Source organism: Natrix helvetica (assembly GCF_964273705.1).
Source record: "Natrix helvetica genome assembly, chromosome: 1".
NCBI lineage: Eukaryota > Metazoa > Chordata > Lepidosauria > Squamata > Natricidae > Natrix > Natrix helvetica.
In genome coordinates, this window is record NC_138548.1 from 174,181,661 (window position 1) to 174,194,773 (window position 13,113).

General features: G+C 41.4%; 1 protein-coding gene across 1 annotated transcript in view; it reads left to right on the forward strand.

Moving 5' to 3' along the window:
• Window positions 1-4,829, forward strand: part of COL3A1 (collagen type III alpha 1 chain) — a 77,560-nt gene extending 72,731 nt beyond the window's left edge. The window contains exons 48-51 of the mRNA XM_081939040.1: window positions 1,404-1,695; window positions 2,368-2,555; window positions 2,681-2,923; window positions 3,662-4,829. Of these exons, the coding sequence (XP_081795166.1) occupies window positions 1,404-1,695; window positions 2,368-2,555; window positions 2,681-2,923; window positions 3,662-3,808 (870 nt within the window). The 3' untranslated portion in view covers window positions 3,809-4,829. The remainder of the gene's footprint in view (window positions 1-1,403; window positions 1,696-2,367; window positions 2,556-2,680; window positions 2,924-3,661) is intronic.
• The last annotated feature ends 8,284 nt before the right edge of the window (window positions 4,830-13,113 follow it).

A 13,113-nucleotide genomic window follows, 5' to 3' on the forward strand; every position in this document is an offset into this window, starting at 1 on the left:
GCTTCAAAGGATCTGCATAAAAATACTCCAAAAAAATTTGCCACAATCTACCTGGCACACATGACATGCACACTTAGCACCTGCCCACATCTAAAGATAGTACTTGACTGGTCACTTAGATTACTGAGTGATTGGTCTAAGTGACCAATCTGTTACAACCAACCCAAAAAAGAGGACTTTCTTTCCAGATTTGAGGTCCAATGGTCAGGCCCACTTCATGATCATGCAACCCAGGGACTTTGAGGACTTGGCAACACAGTCATGCTTACAACCATTTGCAATACCCCATAGTCATGTGACCTCAGTTTACAATGGTTTGATCAAAAATCCAGCACTGCCAGTTTTCAGCAAATTGCAAGCCATGACTTTAATGAGTGTGGCTTTCATTTAACAAAGTCCTGCAAAAAAGTAATAAAATCCAGTCAGTCACATGACTGACCTGTTTTATCACTGCCATCATGGCAGACTCCATTATGGTTATAAGTCAAAGAAAATCTGTACTGGAAAAATGTCAATAAAATTTTAATCTCAATATTTTTTTGTAAAATATAGACAAACCTATGTTACTAACATATAAGTGTTAGAATATCCAAACAATTCCCTTCTTTGCACAAATTCTAATGGTCATTGAAGCACATAGGTTATGGTATAGACCTCTCTCCATTAGGCTCCATTGTACTTGATTTAGACTCATCATTCACCTTGTCTTCAAGTTTAAATAGCATTGTTGATTAACGCTCCTTGTTTGTGAATAGAATAACTATTATTATCCTAAGTGCTGGTCATTTCCACTAGACAAAACTGAGCAAGTTACATACCTGCATATACAGTTACACTTCTTTATGTTAAAAGAAGGAGCAGTCAAAATCTCTGATTAATACATATGTATCATCATACTTGGTAGGAGTGTGATAGTTCAGTGGTTAAGACACTGATTTTGTCACTGAAAAGGCAACAGCCCAGGTTTGAGATCCGAGATCCGCGTAACAGATTGAGCTCCCATTATTCACCCCAGTTCCTGCTAACCTAACAGCTCAAAAGCATGCAGATGGGAATAGATAAATAGGTACTGCTTTGGCAAAAAAGATTCCTGCATTCCATATTTTCATGCTGGCCACACAATATGGACACCTCTCTTAACCAACACTGGGTCTCTAGGCTGAGAATCAGAGATGAGCACTGCCCTCTTGAGTTGGATACAACCAGAGAGGGAAAAGCTTTAATTGGCTTGCAATGAACATGAGAAAAAAAACCAGTAACATCAGTATGGGATCTAATATATATTAAGGGGGGGAGGTTGGTGGGGGAATATAAATGTGTGTATAACATGTGAATATTATTTCTCTTAATGCATTCCCATGGATGGAGTTTTGATGGGCAATTTTTCTTGTTGTATTTGCAAGGGTCCACCCGGTCACAGTGGGCCTCCTGGGCCTCCTGGTCAACCTGGATCACCTGGTCCATGCTGCAATGGTGGTTATAACGGTGGTGGTGGTGGTGGTGGTGGTGACACAAAAGGATTTGGCTACTATGGAGATCAGGCATCCGAGGGCAAAATTGACGTGGGAGAGATTTTAGCTTCACTGAAATCAGTCAACAGCCAGATCGAAAACATCATTAGCCCTGATGGTTCACAGAAGAATCCTGGCCGTAACTGCAGAGATCTCAAGTTCTGCCATCCTGAACTTCCAAGCGGTATGTTCCACTCCTTTCTTATCTGTGTTAGCAAGCAATACAGCAGGGGTGTCAAACTTGATTTCATTGAGGGCCACATCAACGTTGTATTTGACCTCAGGAGGTGGGGTGAGATGGACCGGCTATACGTCACTCATGTCAGGGGTGCCTGTGGTGACCCGAGAGCTCTGCCAGTGAAAACGGGCTGTTTCTAGGATGGCCCTGCAGGTCAGAACTAAGCGCACCATGGGTCGGATTCTGCCCCCCCAGGCCATGAGTTTGAAGCCCCTGCAATACGCGATCCTCAAGATTCTTTCTTTTTTTCTAATAATGCAAATATATATTTGCAATATAAAGTCACCTGTTCTTTAACTATTGGCAAAAATATGATAAAACTCTTCTGCCTACAGAAAAAAAAATGTTGACTATTCCCTGAAAATGTCAACAAAAAAAAAGAAAGAAAATGTCTTTGGGAGTTACTATTTACTTAATTTTTACTTTAAAATGCTAAAGAAATATGTTTATGCAGATAGTTTTAAAATAACATGCAAAGAGTGGAGTATGCATTATTAGAGAAGATTGCCTTATTCCCCAAATGGCGACCAATTAAGTGGAGTCCATCATCGTCCAGCTGAACTAAATAATGTTTTTTATTTGCTTGCTCATTTGCTTGCTTCGCTTTTCCTTTGGTAGGAGAATATTGGATCGATCCTAACCAAGGTTGCAAACTGGATGCCATCAAAGTATTCTGCAACATGGAGACTGGGGAAACATGCCTCAGTGCCAATCCCTCAAGTATTCCAAAGAAGAACTGGTGGACAAGCCTAGGTCCTGAAAAGAAGCACATTTGGTTTGGAGAGACTATGAACGGGGGCTTCCAGGTAAACACTGCATTGTTTGATATTTGATGAAAGTGTTTACAATTTTCAAACTCTTAAGCAAGAAGCAGAACTGAATGAAAGACCGGTGTCAAACAGCCACCAACCCTTTTGTGTTTTCACCACAGTTCAGCTATGGAGATCCAGATCTTCCCGAAGAAGTTGCAGATGTTCAGCTGGCATTCCTCAGAATCCTTTCAAGCCGAGCCTCTCAAAACATCACCTACCACTGCAAAAACAGCATTGCCTATATGGATGAAGCCAGTGGGAATGTGAAGAGAGCACTCAAGTTCATGAGTTCTACTGATAGTGAAATCAAGGCAGAAGGAAACAACAAATTCACATACACAGTTCTGGAAGATGGCTGTACTGTAAGTAAACAAAATGCCCCTGTTACATTTATTTTAAAGAGGGATAGAGACATTCAGTATTTTGGTCCTTACACGAAGTCAAACATGAATGCTTAACATAGAAAACAATTGTAAAAAATAGAATTTTCAAATGGCCGCATCTTCATATTAAACTTCAGTGCAGTTCTGTTGATTTGAATGCCAAAGAACTACATTTCTATACTGTTTAGGAGCTTTCCACTCTGCCACCTATCGCAAGAGGATGCAAGATTGGTTAGAAAGATATGATGGCTACAGATCTCCATGTATTTGGGTCCCACTGAATGTATTTGTATTTGGGTCCCATTGAAATCAATGGGAACAATACATTTCCATGACTCGTTTAGATTACTTATCTTTACCTGGATCTAATCTATAAGAAGTATTAAAAAAAATTCATGAAATTCTTTAGAGCACGAAAAATTGAAGTATCAGAATTGGAACAGCAAATTAATATTTTAATATAGCATCTGCAAGAAGCAGCTGACAATGATTTACTCTTCTCTGTCCACATCAGTGAAAAGAGATCCTTCAGAACATTCCATTTTTAAATCTATCAAATGTGTGGGGATGTGAGATATCAATATTATTCTTTCTTCATTTCCTTTGGTTGAAAGTTACTTGGTTTCTCGGAAGTTCTGAAATCAGGTGATGCAGAAGAGCAAGTATGGTGGCTCTGAGTATATTTTAATATAGCTGTCGTTTTTTTACATTTCACAGAAACATACTGACGAATGGGGTAAAACCGTCTTTGAATACAGAACACGCAAGACGATGAGGTTGCCGGTGATAGATATTGCACCTTTCGACATTGGCGCTTCCAATCAAGAATTTGGTGTGGACGTTGGCCCAGTTTGCTTCTTATAAATTACGAGTAATGCTCATTCTGAACCCTAGAAAGCAAATTCACACTCCATCTTTGCTCTTGTTTTAACCTTGGCAACTATTAGAGTCAAATCAACAGTACCCCAGTTATTTATTTGCAAAAATTCTGGAAAGAGGGGGGGAGAAAAAAACCAAGATAAATTCACATAAAGGGTTACCATTTTCTTATTTTGCTCTCACACAGAATACAACAAAAATGTCTTTTGCTCTTTTTCCTTTCACCAAACTCCCATGTTCAACAATACTTTCATGGTGCTACATTGCAACTTCAACACTCAGTAACTCAAAACTGTAATTTTAGTTGAATGCTTGCTCAATCAATCAAGCACTAACGGATTCCAGCATCCAAGTTTACTTTCCATTATAAGATGCAGTTCATAAAGCTAGAGAGAATTCCCTGTTTCAACTACCTCAACATGGACAGAAACCGGGATAAATTTGATGATTCCCATCAAGAAAGCAGAAAGAAAAATGTGTTGGGACCAAGGAATACATCTGGTCTTTTTTGTTTGTTAGTTTGTACCTGTGCCAGATTGAGCTGAACAGAGTATAGTCCATCAGAAGAAAAGAATGCCCTAATACCAACAGACTTGCGTTATTTTATTTCTGGACTGCATTTATGTTTTAAGGGTGCTCCAAAACTTTCCTGTCATTGCTGGTCAACCACTAAAATTTGGGAAGTGTAAAAAAGATAAATATGATGGTGCTAGTTGTGTATGTTTTCCCTTATAAATCTGCAAGCCAGGTTTTATTGACTTGCCTAGAAACACCAAAACTTGACAACATTCATAAATGTCTCTTGTTGGATGTCATATGGTTGGTAGGCCATTTCTGAAGGGCTGTTCTTCCTTCACTCTGTAAAAGTCAATAAAGATGCAGAATCATGAGTTTCTCTTGTCACATTCACACATGTATAGTGTTGGGGGTTAACCATCTTTGTAAGCTTTTATACGGTTGTTGGTCTTTTCTTTACAGAGACACATAATAAAATATTGTAATAAAACTTTCTGTGTCCTTTCTGTGTTGTTTTACACTTCTAGAGGTTTCATAAGTGATCTTTAATATAATTTACTCATTGAGAAAATGCAAGGCCTTCCCATCTGAAGAACCATCTCATTCTGCTGGTTAGTTTGTTTTTTTTTTTTTTTTCCATTGAGTTGAGAAGTTCCAGCAGTGGCTTAATCTATCTTCTCATTCATATTGCCAGGAAGACCAAGTAATTTTATTGTAAATAATTAGAAAATTATGGCTATGGAGAAGTTCTTCCCATAGCAACACATAAGGAACCTGCCTTGTATAGATCAGCCTCAGGCTCAAATCCCAGGTCTCTTCTTCCTATCTATTCAAATCAATGAGTTGTCTCCTCTCTTTTTTTTCAACCTTGAAACTCCATTCCATGTTGATTAGATGACTTTCTCTGGTATGACAGCCAAGAGTTGAAATTCCATCTCCATCCCCTTACATAAGACTGCTCCCCAGACTTCTGTCATTTCCCTTGGTATGGCTATTTTATAGAGACTGTAAAAAATCTGGGTGACTATAAAATATGGCAGGAAAGAAACCCATAGCCATCTAGATTTTTGCAGTCCAGATTCGACAACCTTATTTCTTATAATAGACCCATGATGGCTAACCTATGGCATGTGTGCCACAGATGGCACTCAGAGTCATAGTTGCCAGGATGGCAGCCCTTGGGAGCCCTCAGCTCCAGTGCACATTGGCATACTGGCCAGCTGGTTTCTGGCCTTCCGGGGGGGTGGGGGAGGCCATTTTCGCCATCCCCAGGCTTCAGTAAAGCTTCCAGAGCCTGGGGAGGACAAAAACCCATCCCCATCCCCCCCGAGCGCATGCGGGGATCGCTTGTGCATGTGCCGTTAGGTGGGTCGCTTGAGCATGTGCAGATGGGTGGGTCACTTGTGCATGCGCAGATGGGTGGGTCACTTGCACATGCGCAGATGGGTGGGTATGCGGGCATGCGCAATAGCATGCACACACATAGTTTTGGCAAACCTTTAGAAAAAAGTTATCCATCACTGTAGTAGACAATCTATTTCTCCCATTGTCCTCCTTATTTTGCCATCTCCTGCTTATCACCCCATCTGAAAACTCAAACAAACCACATTTTCACTTTCTTCCATGCTGTCTGTTTTTCTTCTTTTCTTTCAACATTGTTCTGTTCCTCCCTTTCTCACTCTCAGCATAGCTTGATAAACCAAACACAAAATTATAACTATAAAATGGTTATAAGATTAACCATTTCCACCATGTATAAAAAATGGAACCATGCAAAATCATGTCCAGGTTTTTAGAGGAAGAATGGAAAACGAAAAACAGACAGTCATATTTAATAATATTAGCCTTCTGATGGCACTACTTCCTTTTTTTGCCACTATGATAAAGAATTCTCAAACTCTCATTTTACTTTTTGGTTTTAAAGGAGAAGTGCTATATTTATCTATTTTTCCTTTTACAATATCAGGTAGCTGTATTAACATAATTCCAAAACATACCTGGGAAAAAAGTTGAAAAAATAGAGAAAATACAAATAAAAATCTACTACCATGTAAATTAAAAGTCAGACTACATGTGAAAAATTATCATATACCGTATAAAGAGTACACCAGATTATAATCAATTGTTATTAAGGTAACTCAGAAAATTCAATCTAGTTTGATAAAATTGTGCTTCCTAAGCTCATCTTGCTTTTTTTCTAAAAATCTAGGACATACGCCCCACTGAGTTTCCATTTCACCTCACTTTCCATTTAGAAGTGTATCTCATGAAGATAACTTGTGAAGGTTCTAAACATAGCTGAGCTGAGAATGCTTCCCAATTTTGCTCTCCAATTTATTTATTTATTTATTTATTAAACTTCTAGACCGCCCCCTCTCCCCGAAGGGACTAGGGCGGTGTACAGGTACAAATTAAAAAACCATACACTCGATAATCTACATAACTAAAATTGAATTAAATATCCCCTGTACAAATTTATAAGAATTAAAAACTTAAACCTTAAAACCAAAACATAAAATTTAAAAATACAAACTGAGGAGGGAAAGCTAGAATTAGGCCAGGCCGGCTAGATGAAACAGGTGGGTTTTGAGTTTCCGGCAGAAGGAGCGGAGGTCCGTAGTCGTTCTAATGTCAGGGGGAAGGTCATTCCAGAGGGTCGGGCCCATCACAGAGAAGGCCCTTCCCCTGGGCGTCGCCCGCTGGCACAGCCTAGTGGACGGCACCCGGAGGAGTCCCTCTCTGTGTGAGCGAATTGGCCGAAGGGATGTATGGGGCAGGATACGATCCCGCAAATAGCTAGGCCCTGTGCCATGGAGCGCTTTGAAGATGATAATCAACACCTTGAAACGCACCCGAAAAGCCACAGGCAGCCAGTGTAGCGCGCGCAGGAGAGGTGTTACGTGGGAGTATCTAAAGACTCCTGAAACTACCCGCGCGGCCGCATTCTGAACCAACTGCAGCCTTCGGGTGCATCTCAAGGGGAGCCCCATGTAGAGAGCGTTGCAGTAGTCTAGCCGGGACGTCACAAGCGCATGAGTGACTGTGCGAAGGGCACTCCGGTTCAATAGGGGACGCAATTGGCGCACCAGGCGAACCTGGTGAAACGCCCCCCTGGCCACGGCTGTCACATGGTCGTCCATTGACAGCCGGGTATCTAGAAGGACGCCCAAGTTGCGTACCCGATCCACGGGGGCCAGATGTTCGCCCCCAATGGCCAGTGATGGAGTAAGCTGGTTGAACCGGGGCGCCGGTAGCCACAGCCACTCAGTCTTGGACGGGTTGAGTTTGAGTCTGTTACTTCCCATCCAGATCCGTACGGCTTCCAGACACCGGGACATCACTTCGATGGCATCGTTGGGGTGGTTTGGGGTAGAGATGTACAGCTGGGTGTCATCCGCGTACAGATGGTAATCTACCCCAAACCCATGAATGATCTCGCCCAGCAGCTTCATATATGCATTGAACAGGAGAGGCGAGAGGACCGACCCCTGTGGCACCCCACAAGTGAGCGGCCTCGAGGTCGACCTCTGCCCCCCTGCCAATACAAATTGCGCTCGGCCAGAGAGGTAGGAGGAGAACCACCGCAAAACGGTGCCCCTCACCCCCAACCCCTCCAGTCGATGCAATAGGATACCACGGTCGATGGTATCAAAAAAAAAAAAATCATGTGCTATGAAGTTCATTCAGGTCATTTCAACCATTTCGCCGGAAGTCGTGACCAAGAATGGAAGTACCATTATAATCATGCTCCTCATTGTTGCCCAAGCTACATGGCCTCAGAAGAAATTGTCCTCCTCACTCTAGGATTATGGCTGAGCCCAACATAGATGAGTTCAATGTCATTTTGTCCTTCCCCTATAGTTACAAAAGGGTTATTAGAAACCACAAGAGAATAAAGTGACTCTTTCATGAATACTCCAGCATCCCTGAAATTCCCTTTTCAATGCAAATATATTTGCAAAGAATATTCCACACACAATAATTTAAAATAAAACCATTTTAAAGTATTCCACACACAATAAATTAAAATAAACCATTTAAAAAAATTATGTACTCAATACTTTTAAATAAAATGATTTTAAAAAATTCTATACACAATACATTTAAAAGTATTGAGTATAGAATTTTTTAAAATGGTTTATTTTAATTTATTTCAATTTATTGTTGATAGAATTTTTTTAAATAGTCTAAGACAATTAAAAAAACGATTCTATCAACAATAAATTAAAATAAACCATTTAAAAAATTCTATACTCAATACTTTTAAATAAAATGATTTTAAAAAATTCTATACACAATAAATAAAATATTCTTTAAAAAAACATTAAAAGCATAAAAGAAAAAAAAGGGTCACTTACCAGCAGGCAGAATCAGCAGCTCTCCAATGCGATGGATGCAGCAGGGAGCAGGCAGGCGATGAGGCAGCAGGTAAGCTGGACTGAAGGGACAAGGGACAACCGGGTCAGCTAGGCCCGCCGCCTGGCAGGCTTAACCAGCCAGGCGAGGCTGGGGACTGTGGGGGCGGGGGGGTAGCAGGAAACCCTCTTTCGTCCACGTGGCATACTTCAGGCCTTCCCTCACAAAAGTCATGAGCTGGCATACCTAGCCTCCCACCGCCGCTACCCCCCCCCTTGTGCTTAGTTCCTTACCTGAGGGAAGCAGCAAGCTGCTGGAAGGCAAAGCAAAGCGAAGAAAGGACCCAATCAGCAAGTGCGATGTAACAGCTGATTGGGATGTTGGCCGTTGGCGCTGCGCTTTTAAACGGGTGTTAGAGGCGGGCAGGTCAACTCCAGCCCGCTCACTGATTGGCTGGACTCCAGCCAATCAGTGAGTGGTGGGCTGGGCTAGTTTACTGCGGACGGGCGGGGGAGTGAGCGAGCTGCGATGGAACAGGCGGGGCGAGCGAGTGAGCGAGCGACCGGGCCAGGGCAGGCATTCCGGAACTTACTTCTGGGTCCACCAGTGGAACCTCTTCTAACCGATATGGTAGATTTGACACCTCTTCTACCGAACTGGTTAGAACCGGCAGGAACCCACCTCTGGTCTGGTGCCATGTATAGAATATAATGGAAATTTATAGAAAGTTAATTTAGTGGGCATAAGATTTTTTCATCTTTACTATACTTGAAAAATATCCTTATTTGAACAGATAGGTTTTATTATATCTAATTGTGGGTTGAGTGGGTTAGAGGTGGGTTGTTGCCAGTTGGGCCCAGATCGGACAAACCGGTAGTAGCGGTGATAGGAGGCGCTGCCCACCCACCCGGTCACATCACAAACACATGTGAGGAAGCACCTGAACCAATAGTAAGTAAAATAGTAGTAAAAACATTGTCAACCCACCACTGATTGTGCCCTATACAATTATTAGTTATTACAAGTAAGCGTTGGTTCTTGAGATGGCATTTAAGCCTATCACTGTTAAAAGATCCTTATTTTTTTTAAAAAAAATAAAAAGTTGCAATACACATTTGGCCAGTTGCAGCAACTTTAAAGAGGAATCCTCTTCAGAATCACCAGCCTAAGAAATCTTATGAACAGGTATTCGAGGCCACCCTGAGACATGGCGAGGCATTGATTGGGTTCACAAAACAATGAAAACTGATTGCTTTGAATCGCAGCTAAACATTGATGAGGCATGGTTCTTTAAGAATAGCACCTAAATAATGATTCATGTCAACCAAATGAAGACATTGTATTAGAATGAACTTACTAAGGAAGCCAAAGGATCTGTGATTAATTTCCTGGATAATAACATGCAAGTAGGGTTCTAACAAAGTGATGGAGTCCAGAAAATATTCCTGTGCATTGCTGCTAGCATTTGACTTGATATTTTCCCCCTTAGAATAATTATGTAGAATCATTTAGTTATTTCAAGTTTAGAATAGCTCTGCTCCTTTTTTTTTTTTTTTTTTTTTTTGTGGAATGTAAAAAAAAATGTTGACTCTCAATCTGAATTCCCAATGCAGGTAATCCTTGAGTTACAAATGTAATGGAGACTGCCAATTAAATTCGTAACCTGAGGATTTGTAGGAGTGAATCATATAACTTAAACAGGATCACTCCCTGATTTTGCCCATGCATTCGCTAATCAAATGTGTGGGTCATTACACTCATAAAGTATCTCAGGTAGGAGTGGGATTGAAAAATGTTAGCAACCAGTTCTCTGCCTGGTTGCTGGGTGGGCATGGCCATGATGGGGGTGGCCTACTCAGAGTCCTCCACCATGGTGGGGGGGGAGTTTTTGCCCTCCCCAGACTCCGGACTCTTTCCCCGAGCCTCCAGAAGGGTAAAAACATCCTCCCCCGGGTTCCAGAGGCCCTCAGGAGGCTGGAAATGGGCCTGTTTTTGGACTTCTGATACTTCTGGTAGGCCCATTTTCACCCTCCCCAGATTCCGGAGGTTTTCCCTGAACCTCCAAGAGGGTGAAAACAGCCTCCCCCGGGCTCCAGAGGCCCTCCGGAGGCTGGAAATTGGCCTGTTTTTGGACTTCCGGGAGGCCCATTTTTCGCCCTCCCAGAGCCTCCACATGGGCCCTGGACTTACCTGGCTTGATGAATGAGCCATGTGGAGACTCCTGAGAGGGTGGGGTGGGCGGGGTCATCCAGCCCTTGCAGCAACCAGTTTGGCAAACTAGATGCAAAATTAACATCTGGTTCTCCCAAACTGGAGCAAACCGGTCTAATCCCACCCCTGATCTCAGGGTGGGGAAGGCTATGAGGGGGGATAGTGCTTCTGACCATTCAAAGCCTCCCACAACACACTAAGATATCTCATGCTTCCCCCTCCCATCCTGCCCAATGGAGTCACTTACCTTACATAGATCTCAGTGATCAAGGGAGCTGTCTTCTCACCAGCATCTCTGTCAGACTTTTGCCTTGAGCAAAGGCTTGCTGAGGCTTGCAGAGATGCTGTGGCTTAGAGGTGGAGCTCTTGCCTCACAGTCAGGAGATTGTGACGTCAATCCTAGGTAGAGGCAGATATAGGATCTCCTGTGGGGGCAGGGGGTTGGACTAGATGACACGCAAGGTCCCTTCCAACTCTGTTAAAAGGTTGTGTCCCTATAGGCTTCAAACATTTTTTGCAAAAAGCCTTTGCTGGAGACAACGGAGGCCAGGAGAGAATTGCGTGTCCCAGTGGTGCGTTGTCATTTTTTTTTTACTACTGGTTCGGGTGCAATCACATGCGCAGAAGTGTCCAGGTGGGTGGGTGGAGCCTCCCGCCATTGCTACTACTGGTTCGCATGATCAGGGCCGAACCAGGTTGAAACGGGAGTAACCCACCTCTGTTGTGTCTCTCTACAGCTCCATTTATGGCCTTTGGCACTGAGAAAGGAGACCTGGAGAGATGCACACAGCGAAGGCTTTTTCTAAAGTTGGCAAAAGGGTTTGCAAATCCATTTTAGTGCTTCAGGCCTTTCCTCCATTTGCAAAGCCTTTTGCCACAGATCTCATCCAGGCCTCCATTTGCAGGGAACCGAGGCCTAAAGTACTGTAACATGATGCGAGATCAGTAGCGCAAAACAAATATATGTATGTATGTATGTATGTATGTATGTATGTATAATGTATAATGTATAATGTATATATGTATATATGTATATATGTATATATGTATATATGTATATATGTATATATGTATATATGTATATATGTATATATGTATATATGTATATATGTATATATGTATATATGTATATATGTATATATGTATATATGTATATATGTATATATGTATATATGTATATATGTATATATGTATATATGTATATATGTATATATGTATATATGTATATATGTATATATGTATATATGTATATATGTATATATGTATATATGTATATATGTATATATGTATATATGTATATATGTATATATGCATGTGAACACACACACACACTTTCTAACAGCCAGCAGGGACAGCATTATACGTGTGTGTGTGTGTGTGTGTGTGTGTGTGTGTGTAATGCTGTCCCTGCTGGCTGTTAGAAAATTTCTAAGAAACTATTCCAGAGGGCATGTTCTTGATTGCATTGGACCATTTTAATTATTTTATTTGTTTTTGTTATTTATGTTGCTATTGTATGTTTTAATGTTGGTTGCTTTAAATGTTATGTGAAATATACCTGCTGAGAGTTGGTTGTGGCAGGGTATAAAATCAATAATTAAAAAATACAAGTGCAAAGCTTTCATCGTAATGATGCAATGCTGCTTTCATTATGTTGTTGAAAGTGCAGGCTTCTGTGAACACTTCTGCAAAGGGCATTTTGTTCCTATTGGTATTCTTTTTGTTCCCATTTGTATTCTTGTTCCCATTTGTATTCTTTTTGTTGTATGGCATTTTGTTCCCATTTATATTCTTTTTGTGGAACCTAAAAAAAAATGTTGACTCTCAATCTTCCTGAATATTTTGCTGAAAAGAAAATTAGATGGATAGGATTGGTTCCCCCTTTAGTAAGACTATAAATAGGAGGGTAGGATGGTCTTCCTCTGAATAATTTCTGAATATAGAGTTTGGAACAAATACGCCAAATCCCATAAGTAATCATTGTTTCTGTCCATCATAAATCTGGCACCAAGCTGAATTGCATCCAGGGAAGAGTCTGAAAGGAATCTTCAGGAGTTTGTGGACAAATCTCCAGGGAATCTGGTCTTTGCTGGAATGGCTTATTCTCCTTTTTGCACTGATTAAAAATGGTAGGAAAAACTAGTACATGGGGCTTAGATGAACCAACCCAAGTATCACTCCTACCTGATGAGGGTCACCTACTTTTA